Source organism: Danio aesculapii, chromosome 11 (genome assembly GCF_903798145.1).
Source record: "Danio aesculapii chromosome 11, fDanAes4.1, whole genome shotgun sequence".
Lineage (NCBI taxonomy): Eukaryota > Metazoa > Chordata > Actinopteri > Cypriniformes > Danionidae > Danio > Danio aesculapii.
Window position 1 is genome coordinate 16,575,649 of NC_079445.1, and position 13,075 is coordinate 16,588,723.

General features: G+C 37.8%; 2 protein-coding genes across 4 annotated transcripts in view; one reads left to right on the forward strand and one right to left on the reverse strand.

The window, feature by feature from the left end:
* Positions 1-3,560: 3,560 nt before the first annotated feature.
* Positions 3,561-6,664, forward strand: lgsn (lengsin, lens protein with glutamine synthetase domain). Its single transcript, XM_056468733.1, has 4 exons — positions 3,561-3,590; positions 3,737-4,361; positions 4,811-4,977; positions 5,480-6,664. The coding sequence occupies exons 1-4, from the start codon at positions 3,561-3,563 to the stop codon at positions 6,662-6,664; spliced, it is 2,007 nt and encodes a 668-aa protein (XP_056324708.1).
* Positions 6,665-10,447: 3,783 nt separating this feature from the next.
* The window catches only part of myom2a (myomesin 2a), a 46,678-nt gene continuing 44,050 nt past the window's right edge, over positions 10,448-13,075 (reverse strand). For all 3 annotated transcript variants that reach the window (XM_056468291.1, XM_056468289.1, XM_056468290.1), the window contains one exon: positions 10,448-11,387. In XM_056468291.1, coding sequence (XP_056324266.1) covers positions 10,890-11,387 — 498 coding nt within the window. In that variant the 3' untranslated portion in view covers positions 10,448-10,889. The remainder of the gene's footprint in view (positions 11,388-13,075) is intronic.

Sequence of the window (13,075 nt, forward strand, 5' to 3'; positions counted from 1 at the left end):
ATACTAACATGACTTACATTTGGATTGAATTGATTTTATTATGAAGATTGCATCTGCAATAGTCACATCGCAGATATGTCTGAATTACAGTCGACCAGGAGCTACAGAATTGAATTTAATTATTGTATTTATACCTTTTTTATATTAGGATTTTTTTTTTCTTGTTTCTGGTCCAAATAACTACATTTCAAAGCAAAAACAAGATCATTTTGCTTAGCCCACTGGCAGATGATTTAGCTTGTTTTAAAGAAAACGCTTAATTATTGTGACTTGTTTCTCCTGAAGATGAACAAAACAATATTTTTACTTGCTCAAAGAATTATTTGATATTTCGACTACACAGTAAAAAATAATATTACAAAAAGCAGTCACAACAAAAGCTTTTGTTACTTTAAGTTCATTGGGCTTCAACTACTTTAAGTTATACAAAGTCTAACCTAATTCTTTTGTCAGTTCAATTAAAAATTTAAGGTAGTAAGAATTTCTTTTAGTGACAAATGAGATTGACAGTACGCTTTTCTGATTATACAATTTATGTACCTGAATACTGTTAGACTACCCAGAGCACCGTCAAATAGAGCTATTCAAACCATCTTGTAAAACTATTCATATCGCACTATTTATCACAGAAAAATAAAATATCGCACTATCAGATTTTTCCAATATCATGCAGACCTAGTTTCTAAAATAATTACCCTTTAACGCTGTGGATTTTTTCTATTTCCAAACCTCCAAATCTTTTTTTACTTTTAAACTCAACGTGGTTTCAGTTTAATATGACATTGAGTAATTTGATAATAATTCAAATTGTATCTTTTATTAAATGGAGAAAAACCACAGTGGTCACTAAAAAGCTGAAAAAGTAACTTAATTATAAATTATTTAGATTGACTAATGAAAATCAGATATTGCTTCTGAATTGTGGTTCAGTTAAAGCATTAAAAATGAATGAAACTGGCCTATACAAAACTAAAGAATACCAATAATTTGTGTCTATGACTGTATAGACCATTTCAATGTGGTAATGTCATTGGCCCATGAAGATTTCTTGCTTGTTATCAAACCATTTCATAACTGTAACAAGAGGCAATTCAATCATAACTTAATGTTGAAATAGCTATCATAACATTCTTTATCAATATTTGGCAGTTTTTGGATTCTCGGAAGCTCTAAAAATTAAAAAAGTAAAACAGAAAATACGTTGGGACCATTGTTTTTGTTTACATCGCTCAAAATGGTCTATAATAGATAATACAGACTATAACAAATAAATAATCTAATGATACTCAGCTTGTGATGATGCTGAAGCTGCAGTTATCAATTCACTGATTATGGGTAACGTTATATTGACAAATCAGTGGCCTGTATTACTTCAATCATTTTAATCCTAAATAAATACAGCAGGAATACTGCATAACAGCATATAATAGCTCCCTCTGGTAAGCTTTAATCAGATGACTCAGAAGTGAGTCATTGCTCGGCATCATATGTGGGTCATTGTTGCGGATGAGCACACTTGAGCAGGCCGTGTGACCACTAAAGATGAGCTGAGCTTTCTGGGAAGACTAAAATCTTCATGTCAGTCCCGTGAGGATAGACGCACGTGTCTCAGCAGCTCTATGGGATTACCAGACACTAAGCCTCTTAAACAATCACTTTAAAAAGACGAAACCAAGCTCATGTAGTAGTACTATAGATGTAAACAAGATGCAATACAAATTAAAGGCACAACCGTTCGCTTGGTTTAAGTCAAGTGAAAAGGCCCCAAATGAAGCCATTTTTATGAGAAGCAGGTCATGGTTTGAAATGTGGTGAAACACTTGAATTCTACTACAGATTTAATGTTTACAGCGATCAAAACAATGTATTTAATGTTCAAACAGCATATGCTAATTGACCAGGGCTATAACAAAGACTTCTGGGCTAACACTAGTAAAGTATCTTAATTTTTTCGTATAGCGCCTTTTTTTTAGCAAAATGCACTGTAATTTAATATTTCCATTAATTTGGTTCAATTTGTATAGTTTTGTCGATTAAAGTGAAAAAGGGATCGAACTGTCGTGCTGATGTAGCATTGCAGCTAACGTACGCTAACACCGTCGCAATGTCTTATTTCTACGACACAGCGGAGAAATCTGATATTCTGAAATACTAAACACGCTATTTAAAAAAAACATATTTAAAACAAAGTTATAACCACACACTGCTGTTTGTAAAAAATAAATTGTGGTCGACAACGCATATTTTGCTCTAGGTTCATGCTAATTAGCTCACAATGAGATTGAGACCAAATTTCACCTAAACAAAACGTCGAATCCGCGTCAAAATATGCATATAAGTATGTAGAAAGGTTTCACTTACTGGAATATGCTTACTCATTGAAGATTGTAGCTTAATCATAAAGCCGTCCAGGAGAATAATTGTGGTGTTTGACCATACAGCGCTGCCGTGTGTGTGATGAGAGTCTCCGGTAACAGTTAACCGGTTACAGCTGGACTCAAGAAACCGCACCCTACAACGCGCGCACGCACGCACGCACACACACACGCACACACACGCTCACACACACTGCCTGACTCACCGTCTACACACAAATCACACGTGCAGCATTTTGTGAAGAACTGTCGCATTATTTTAAATTTTCTAATCAATATTTATATTAATATTAGTATTTAACAGTATTAGGATTAAGTAGTACTAATGATCAGATTTACATCAGGGAATTATTATGTTTTAATAACATTGTTATTATTATTAAACAATATTTTATTAAGATAAATGAATCTCTTTTTATTATTTTTATTATTATTATTATTATTATTATTATTATTATTATTATTATTATTATTACTATTATTGTGATTAATAATAATAATAGTAGTAATAATAAAAATAATACATGTATTATTAACAATAATGCATGATGCATAATACAAAATGTTGAGTATTTATCTTCACTTTTTAAACAATTCGTTTGGATTATTATTATTATTAACATAGCAATTTTTAGATAATAATAATAATAATATTAATAATAATATTATTAATAATAATAATTAATATTATTTTATATGATTATACTTATTTTGTATAACCTAAAAAACAATTTTGTATAAATTAATCTTTTAGAATCTTAAAAATACATAAAAAAATACATATATTTGTATTCATTCTTGAAATAGGTCTTTTATTTATTTGTTCAAATTTGCAAGCAACATCAGTGCTTATATAAAGGCATATCACTGTGTTCATTTACGTGCACTTCAAAAGCAGTGCTTTGGCATTCTGCTAAATAACAATTTATTTACATTAACTGTTAAACAACTGTATCTTTCTAGAGAATGGGTGAATCATGTGTTGTGGGCTGTTGAAAACAGCTGATGTGCAGAAGCTCACAATAGGTGTGTGGGACTGAACTGACTGGATGGTTCATGCATTTGGTTGGGGAGAAAGGGAGCAGATTGGTTTGTTTCAGTCTCTGTTAGTCAGTTGTGTGAGTCACTTTGATTAGGCCAGATGGTTGTGACTTTCCAGACATTCACCTTAAAAAACTAAGCATCATGCAAGAATCAGAGGAATCCAAAGATATGGTAGAACTTAAGATCATGTTTTATTGTTTTTAGGGTTTTTTTCTATTTGTTAACTGCATTTGATACTGGGGTGTTGTATTTATGACTTTCTGTTATGTATTGCCAGTTATATATAGTGATAAAGTCCTAAATTTTGTCTTCTTCAGGAGACAGTTCCTGACCAGGTGGATGGAGGAAGTATGAGTGCAAGAAAGAAGGGTGCAGATCCAAGAGAGAAGCGTCTTTCCTCCTCTGAATGGGACAGGAAAGGAACACCTGTAGCCATATCGCCATCAAAAGTACCAATTTCTGGCCCCACAAACGACCCCATCCTCATTTCCATTGGGCCTCCACATCATTGCCCTTCTGTTTCCAGTGAGTCCCAGTACCAGGGTTTCTCTCGAGAGGAAGATTACATCAACAGGCATGGATGGAGAAGGGAGAATGTGCAATATTACCCGTCAAATACTGAGGGCGGTGTTCCCAAACAAACCATGGATGAACTGAAAAGTGTGTTGCGTGAGAGCTCCCTACTGAGTGCAAAGGGACAAGATAAAGGAAGGAGCTACCCTCCGGGTCAAAGAGTGGACTGTAAGCCAGACCAGGAACCATTCAGGAGTTTCAGCACCTTCAAGCCTCTTTCAGAAGCTAGGAGGGCATCCAGACAAAGAGAAGGAAACTGGGATTCTAGTGGGTCTTCGAGGACGGATGGACCTCCAAACAGATCCTCTGGTGTAAATTCCCCAACTTTTCAGGCATCCGATTGGGGTGAAGTTGGGACATCACAGTCAGGTCAGAATTTAATTTGTTATTCTTCAAGTCCATGTGAAATCAAAATTGACTATGTTTATTTTGCTAGCAAACATTGTTAGTCTTAAAGTAAACAATTAACCAGTGCAGGTTAATCTACTGAAAAAAAACACTATTTGTTTTGATAATATTTAATCAAAAGTTTAACTATTTGCTTCTGCTCTGGACCAGCAAACCTACCCTGATGACTTCAGTGTGACGAGTAGGGTGAAATATGATTAGCCACGCCCCTCCAACAATTAGTGAAAGATCGGAGGTGGAGCACAAAAACAAAACCCCACCCTCTACGCAATAACAGTTGACAATGTGTCAATAAACTGAAATATAATTCTGCACCAACTTTTTGGTCAAGCAGAGTGTAAGAAAGTTGTCTGTTTACTTTAACTTGCTCATCCCTTATCTACCTGACCATTATGTCATATTCTTAACAGACAAGGAGCGCTCACAGGCACACTCTTTCGCATCACAAAGCTTTATTTCTGATGTCGAGCGCATAAAACAGCAAATTGCCCGGGAAAACATAAGCTTTGTTCGCTTTGAGGCCACTGATCTTCATGGCGTGTCCCGATCCAAGACAGTTCCTGCTCGATTCTTTCATGCAAGTCTTTTAAATTCCTATGATGGTACAATTTTCAAGGTGCCATATGCAATTTTCTTGGAACACCTCTTTTTCTTAACCACCTCTATTTATTGTAAATTTGACACATTTGGGGTTACATAGATTTGGTTTGCTTGTATTTCAAGGTTAACACTAAGAAATGCTGGGTTGTTGTAACCCAACAATAGGTCAAATATAGACAAACCCAACGGTTGGTCTGAAGGGGTAAAATACATTTAACTGAAAAAAAATGAACACAACACTGGGTTTGTCCAAATTAGACCCAAAATAGTTTACAACAACCTAGCATTTTTAAAGAATGAAGGTTTTAGAGAAAATAAGTGTGTAGTTGATAAGTAGAACTTGAATTTACCAAGAACTTGGCTAAGAGGCAAATTTAAGAATAGCTACAAGTCTGGTGTTCCCTGTAACAATCATTGTCTTTGAAAACAATAGTAAAATGCTGAAAACTCAATAACATTTCTCATTATTGACACAATAGGAAAAAGCTGTATATGGCATCCCTATGCCAAGGAGCTACCTGGAGTTAACCCTAAGCCCCAAAATCAATGAAGTTGACCATGCAAGTGCAGTAAACTTTAGTAGTGATGTCCTGCTGGTCCCAGATCTCTCCACATTCCAAATCCTTCCCTGGGTGGATCAGACCGCTCGTCTTATCTGTGACCCCTGCACCATCACAGGAGTGCCACTACGAACATCACCCCGTCTCATAGCCAAGCTGATGCTCGGACAGCTCCAGAGCATGGGATTCTCTCTGCACTCGTCCTTTACCTACGAGTGCTGTATCTTCGGGAGCCCTGAACGTGTGGGACCCAAAGCAGTGTTCTTCCCTGCAACTACACTGTTGAGCAACTACGATCAACCCTTCCTCCAGCAGTTAGTCAAGGGGATGTACAACATGGGAGTGGATGTTGAGAGCTTCTCTTCAGCAAATGGACCTGGACAGATGGAAATTTGCTTCAAGCCCAGGTTTGGAATGGACGCCGCTGACAGCGCCTTTACCTTTCGCACCGGAATCAAAGAGATGGCCAGGAAGTATGATTACATTGCCACCTTTTTCACCTACGAGAACATCCAGAATTCAGGATTACTCTCCCATAGCCTCTGGGATGCAAGTGGCAGAAGAAGCCTTTTCCATTCAGGCAATGGGGAACTTTCGGAGATCGGCAGAAAGTGGCTCTCAGGTCTTCTCCATCATTCTGCCGCTTTGAGTTGCCTCTTGGCTCCAGGAATCAGTTGTCGAACCCAGATTTCCAAAGGCAAGAAAGATTCCAAGAACCATGTTTATGCCACATGTGGCTGCAATGACAACAGCTGTGACTTTAATGTGAAGGTTCACGGTGGACGGGAGACACACATTGATAACAAGCTGGCTTCAGCAATGGCCAACCCTTACATTGTGTTGGCAGCCACTATAGCAGCAGGACTGGATGGGATCAAGCGTAATCTCAATCCAGAACAGGTACTAAGCAGAGCTCCAAATCAGCAGAAACAGTTTGCCATCCCTGTTAAACTGGATGATGCTTTAACAGCTCTGGCAGAGGACAGTGTGATTTGTGGTGCACTAGGAGAGCCTTTCGTGCAGTATTTTATTGCCATGAAGCGTGTAGAGATGGAGAGCCAAGAGGATGCTGACAGAAATGAGGGACTTGAGTATTTCATTTAACTTGTGAATTTGGCATTTTTGCGTATTCAAAACACAGAAAATAAATTTGATGGCTATTTGATTTGTTAATAAAAACTAATAATACCTCCTTTGCAAGATCTACAATTAAAATCATACAACTGACTGATCTTCTACACACTGTCTGACTGATTTTATTTCTTGTTTGTTCTGCTCCAGTACAATTTAGAGCTAAGTTCTGCAAGATGTTGCACAAAACAAGTTAAACAAACTCTAGGTTGCTGGGTTGCAAGTTTTGGGTTGACAAATCCAAAGAACTGTAAACTGGGTAAGATTGGGTTAACTTTTTTCAAAATGCTTTATATAGCCTAAACATGAGAGTCAATTTGATTAGTTTCTTGTGAGAGAGTCAGCACAATTCACTTCTCTATTGAATATTATGAAATATTCATTCATTTGGTCTTTTTTTTCAGCTTAGTCCCTTTATTAATCAGGGGTCACCACAGCGGAATTAACCTCCAACTTATCTAGCACATGTTTTATGCAGTGGATGCCCTTCCAGCTGCAGCCCATCACTGGGAAACCCATACACTCTTATTCACACACATACACTACAAAGGCAAAGTGCATGCCTTTGGACTTGTGGGGGAAACACAAGGAGAACATGCAAACTCTAACCAGAAATGCCAACTGACCCAGCTGAGGCTCGAACCAGCAACCTTCTTGCTGTAAGACGACAGCACTACCCACTGTGCCACCACACCGCCCGATTATGGAATATCATTAACAGAAATATAAAGAATTTAAACTCATATAACAAGGTCAAAATAAACACTGTGGATCCAGAAACATTTGAGAAGTCACATAAAAGCAAATAATATTATATCAATGCAAATCAATCATTCAGTTTTAACAATGTAGATTCACAAACAGCTCAAAAGACAGCCATTTTAAAAGTTTTTTTAATGAATACATTTTATGTTATTATTTAAATGTAAATGTTAATTTAAAGGCATTAGTAATATTTATTCTTAAGTATTTAAATATTTAAAGTTTAAATAATTTTAATTAATATATTATGAACAAATTATTAGCAACAACAACAACAAAAGATATTTTCACTATACATCACGATTAATGAGCCTAAATAGTTTCAACTTAAAAAATGATCAATAACAGAGTAATAACACCTTGATATTATATTAATAACACCTTGACAAAGAAGAACATATTTGTTGACTCAATGAAGCCAGAAGCTCCTCAATTTTGTATTTTGTTGTTTTAATTGAGCACTTTCTTTGAAATCATTAAGCTGAATATGATATTGTTTTATACCAGGGGTACATCCAGTCTTGCTCAGAATTGTGCAGAATTTGTCCCCATCATACTTGCTCGGAAGATTCTAATGATTGTTCAGATCTTGATAAGCTTGTTTATTTAAAAATGGAGTTGAAATCTGTAAAATATTGGCTGTCAACTTAAAGGATTAGACTCTTCTTTTATCTACCTGTGTTTATCTACCAGTGTTAACTGTGTGTAAGCATTCAGATGTTAGATTAACAGATCTATGTACATTGTAGTTCAGCCTTGTTCAGGAGACCTCAATCAGACTTCATCAGTACTTGTGCAGTTGCCTTCATTCAGCATTATGGAATTCATGAAATTTTAAACGTAAGATATAGTTAATATAATTCTGGGGTATCCAGTCCTACCTTAGGTGTCAACCCTGGATTTAGCTGAGCCTACCTAAAAAAAGTGTCTAGCAATTCTAAAGATCTTTATTAATGGTATTAGGAATGTTTAACTGAGGTTGAGCATCAGAAGCAGAACTACACAACTGCTAATATAATGGGTGCAGTGGCCAGAGTCAAACTGACAAAGATTCAGTTTATAACTGATATTCAAAGATACAAAACTACAATGCCCTAAAATCTGAACTGTTTTAACGAGGGGTGCCCCAATCCTGTTTCTGGAGATCTACCTTCCAGCAGAATTCAGCTCCAACCCTGATCAAACACAAATAAACCAGTCAGTTCGGAAGGAGCACTTGGTAATTACAGACAGGTGTGTTTGATCAAGGTTGCCGCTGAACTTTTTAAACACTTGCACCTTAAAGCCCAGGGCTGCGTCCAAAACAGCATACTTCCATAATACTATATAGTACACTATAATCAGTATGCGAGTCGAGTAGTGTGTCCAAATTCATAGAATTCGAAAATCAGTGTGCGAGAAGTACCCGGATGACTTACTACTTCTGGCGAGATTCTGAAGTGCACATCTCATGCATGCTGCGGTATACCATGATGCCCCGTGAGAGAATTCATGAATGGGAGTGAAGCGACACCACTGACGCAGGTAGGTCACGTGACCATGACAAAATAGCGATGTAGTACGTCCGAATTCCATTCATACTGGATAGAAGGGACTTTTTCTAATGGCCGAGTAGTATGTTTAAAGGGCACATAGTTTACCTCTTTTTTATGATTTAATATTAATATTATGGTTCTTCTGAGTGTGCCAGTTTAGGTTCAGTTTAAAAAACAATTCAGATTTTTTTATTATAATGTGTTAAAAAGTGTCATGTTGGGGGCGTGTCCACAGTTCGATGATTTAGGGGTGTGTTGCTTCACATGTTGACTAGTTTCGGCTTCCGCCCCCTTATTACGTTGGGCGGGGGCCATGAGCTCACCCGCTCTGCGTTTGCAACACAGACAGGCAGACTGAGAGAATCCGCATTCAGTCGTACATGTACGACTCGGACACAGGCCAAGCAGAGAGTACAAAATCATTTGTGTCTTTGTACAGTTTTACAGCCAACTGTATGCTAGTTTCAATTGCCGAGCTTGTACACAGAAACTAATAACCACGCACACTGAATTCGACTGAGGCACCGGATGCGCCACTTGAAGCCGCGACACGGCACACCAGACACTCACTGTGGCGCGGCAGAAACATGAAGTGTACCGAATCGTCACGCCACGCATTTTTGATTTCTAAACATAGGTTTCTGCAGTGGTCCGCGGCGCCCAGCCGTTGACTTGAGTGTACTCTGATAGAAACTTATGTTTAGAATTCTAAAACGCATGCTAGTTAAGATCACAGGGAGCTTCTGGGATCGCGAGAAATGCAAACGGCTGAAGTATAAGGTAGACTCAATGAGAAGTACACATGTTTGCAAACCTACCTAACGATACAACCAATAATTCTGATTAGAGCGATACTGTGGAGAATATTGAAAAAAAAATAAAAATAGAGCAAGGGTGTTCCTTTAGTGATATCGCTTCGACTCACGCTGAAAATGGCGGACGTGAATCAACAAACTGAGGATATGATGACGCGCCTGTCAATCAATATTGGTGGGCCGGGGGACCGCACTCCTACGTAAAGTTGCGGTCGGTTTGAAAACCGCTCCAATTGGTCCACCGTTTTTTATGTTGTTAAATTGAAAAAAAACACTGGGTGTGCTTATATCACCCCAATATGTCTATACACCATACATGCACATATGTCTGTCCAAATAGCTTGAAAATTTGATTTTTTACCATAGGTGCCCTTTAAATTTAAATGCAGTACCAACTGAGTAGTAGGTGGTTTCGGACGCAGCCCAAGTTTGTGTCTTCAGGCCCCAAAATGATGTTGCCATGTTAGTGAACAGCTAATACAGATATAACCCCCCTAATAACCCCCCCCCCCCTAATAAAACTAATATTTTAGTTATTTAGGTATTTTTATTTTAAATACACAGTCTTTTGGATTTCTGTTCTTCTGATTCACTCTAGAAAGTCCTTCTGGAACATAAACAAAGGGACAAAATTCAACTCAGACTACTGAAGATCCACTCCAGAGGAAATGGATGATTTTTATTGGCACCAAAAAGCATTTAGAGGGTACAGAACAATGACAGATGAGATGAGACATTAATGGCCTTTGCTATGATTTTTGACTGGCCCAACAGCACTTCGCTTAAACTTGCCATTTTGCCAACTTGCCAAACTTGCCATAAACATGCCAACACATAAAACACAACATTTCTATTTTTGTCTCAATTTCAGAGATCAACTGGTACACTGGAGTCTGAAGCCAAAAGGACTCTTCCCTCAGATATTTAATTACAAATATCTTAAATTTCACACCAGTAACAGACCCTGATTTGTAGACTACTGCAGCAAACTAAACCAGATCATCTTCCGATTTGAATTGAAGCACTATACACCAACACTATCAATACTGTGTGTATCTTCAGGTTCGATAAGCCATAGTTTAGGAGTTACTTCTTAGTAGGGGTGGGGGATCTCATGGATCTTGGTGGGGTGGGGGACCTCATGGATCTGGGTGGGGTGGGTGATTTAGAAGCTGGAGTCGGGGTGGGAGACTTGGCAGAGGAAGGTGGAGTAGGGGTTGGGGACTTCATGGAGGGTGTAGGAGTTGCAGGAGCTGGGGTTTTCACAGACTGTGGAACAGGTGTAGCTGGCTTTGGAGTAGTGGCAGGTCTGGACATCTGTCCCAGTTTAGGCTCAGGGATATCTTCGCCTTGTTTGTAGACACTGACTGTTATCTCCACAAATTCGCCCCCATACTTGTTCCGTACATTGATGCTGTACTTTCCAGAATCTTCCACATACACGCTTTTGATAGTGAGGCTGGCAAACTTGCCACTTTCAAAGGTGATCTTGTAGCGGTCGTCGGACACAACTTCCTGCTCATTCTTAAACCAGGTGACCTCTGGGCTTGGGTCACCCCACACTGTACAAGTCAGACTCAGGCTCTGCAGGGACAAAAGTGTACAACATAAGTATAATAGTTACACTGTATAGAGGTTTTTGCAAAAACTAATTTATACCGCTTTTCCACCAGTACAAACCAGGTACTGGTTCGGAGTCAATGCTGTTGCCAGCGCTGGCTCATTAGGACAGCCTTCTAACAACTGCTTTGCTTTACCACAAGCTAAAGAGCCACTGTAGAGCCAAGTCTGACATCACTCTTTATGTCTAATATGTCTCGATCCTGGAGAGCTGCAGAGTTAAGTTCCAACTTGCTTTGACACACCAATCAGGAAGTTTCTAGTATACCCAGAAAGACATCGAGTAGCTGGTACAGGTGTGTCTAATTGGGGTTGGAGCTAAACTCTCCAAACATCAGCCCTCCAGGACAGAGTATGGGCACCCCTGGTCTAATCGTTCCCAGCAACACAAACACAGAAGTGCCAAACACAACCAGTATTAATGTTAATAACTTTCCGATCCTACATCGGTATCCAAACACACCAAATCAAATGTGTTAATGAAGCTGTAGTGATCAGCGATAAAGTCAGGAACTCGTGGAAATGAATTTCCAATATAAACAAATGTTGCAGAGTTAACACAACTCTGGCACCTTTGTTAAGCTTATCAATGGCATTGGAGACGTTGGAGAACAATCTGTCCTTTATTCTTCTGAAGGACAAAGGTGTTAAGATCCCAGAACTTGCAAAATGGCTTCTTGATCTAATTAACATTCTACATCATCTCAGACACAGAGAGACACATGGCTCACAATACCTCCATCTCACAAAAGAGACAGAAAATGGAAATTTTCACTTCATACACCTGTAGATTCAAATGATCATGTATATGTTTAACATGCACTGCTTGAAATACTCCACTGTATGAAACTCTGCTTATTAATGTTTATATATGAATGCCTAGGTAAAGATCAACATTTCATAGGTATGTTTAGACTCTATAAATTCGAAACAATGCCTTTGCTAAATTATATGTGATTTGGAAAGTGAATTATGCATAGGAAAATATTTAAGAGTCCTAATTATGATCCCGCTTCTTCCAACCACTGCATCAATGGCAGAAACGTAAATATACCACTTTCCAACCCTCTAAGTGAGACCTTGGCATAGTGTGTTTCAGTATAAAATATTCTAATTAATTAGATGTTTATAACTGATATTCATTAATACCAAAAACTTCCTAAGTTCTGTATTATTTTAGAATAAGGTTTACCTTATCAGATTCTAGCTTGTCTTTAGAAAAGATAATAGTTAATGATCACAATCGTCAACTTAATCACTTTCATGACTCATGCCTAAGCACTTCATTTATTGTACGTTTACTAATTTTAGTTACCCTTGTTTACTCTTTTGTTAATAAATACACAATTATTACAATTGTGTCTTCGTTGTGTTGATAATACAGTAAGAGGCTCTACAAGTCAGACGATCTCATTATCCTTCAGATCTGGCCAGATAATAAACACCTTTACATTTGTATATTTTTATTAACAATATTTCATTGTTAATTATTTTGACAGTTGAAGCTGTCTGGTGCCCCGTTTAAAAGGAGTTATTTATCTGTTATTTCTACATAATTGGTGCCCTCGTGCAAGGCTAAAATATCAATATTAAAATCAATACCAAAATATTGATGTTGATATTTGATAAATCCAATTATCAATTCACAGCTC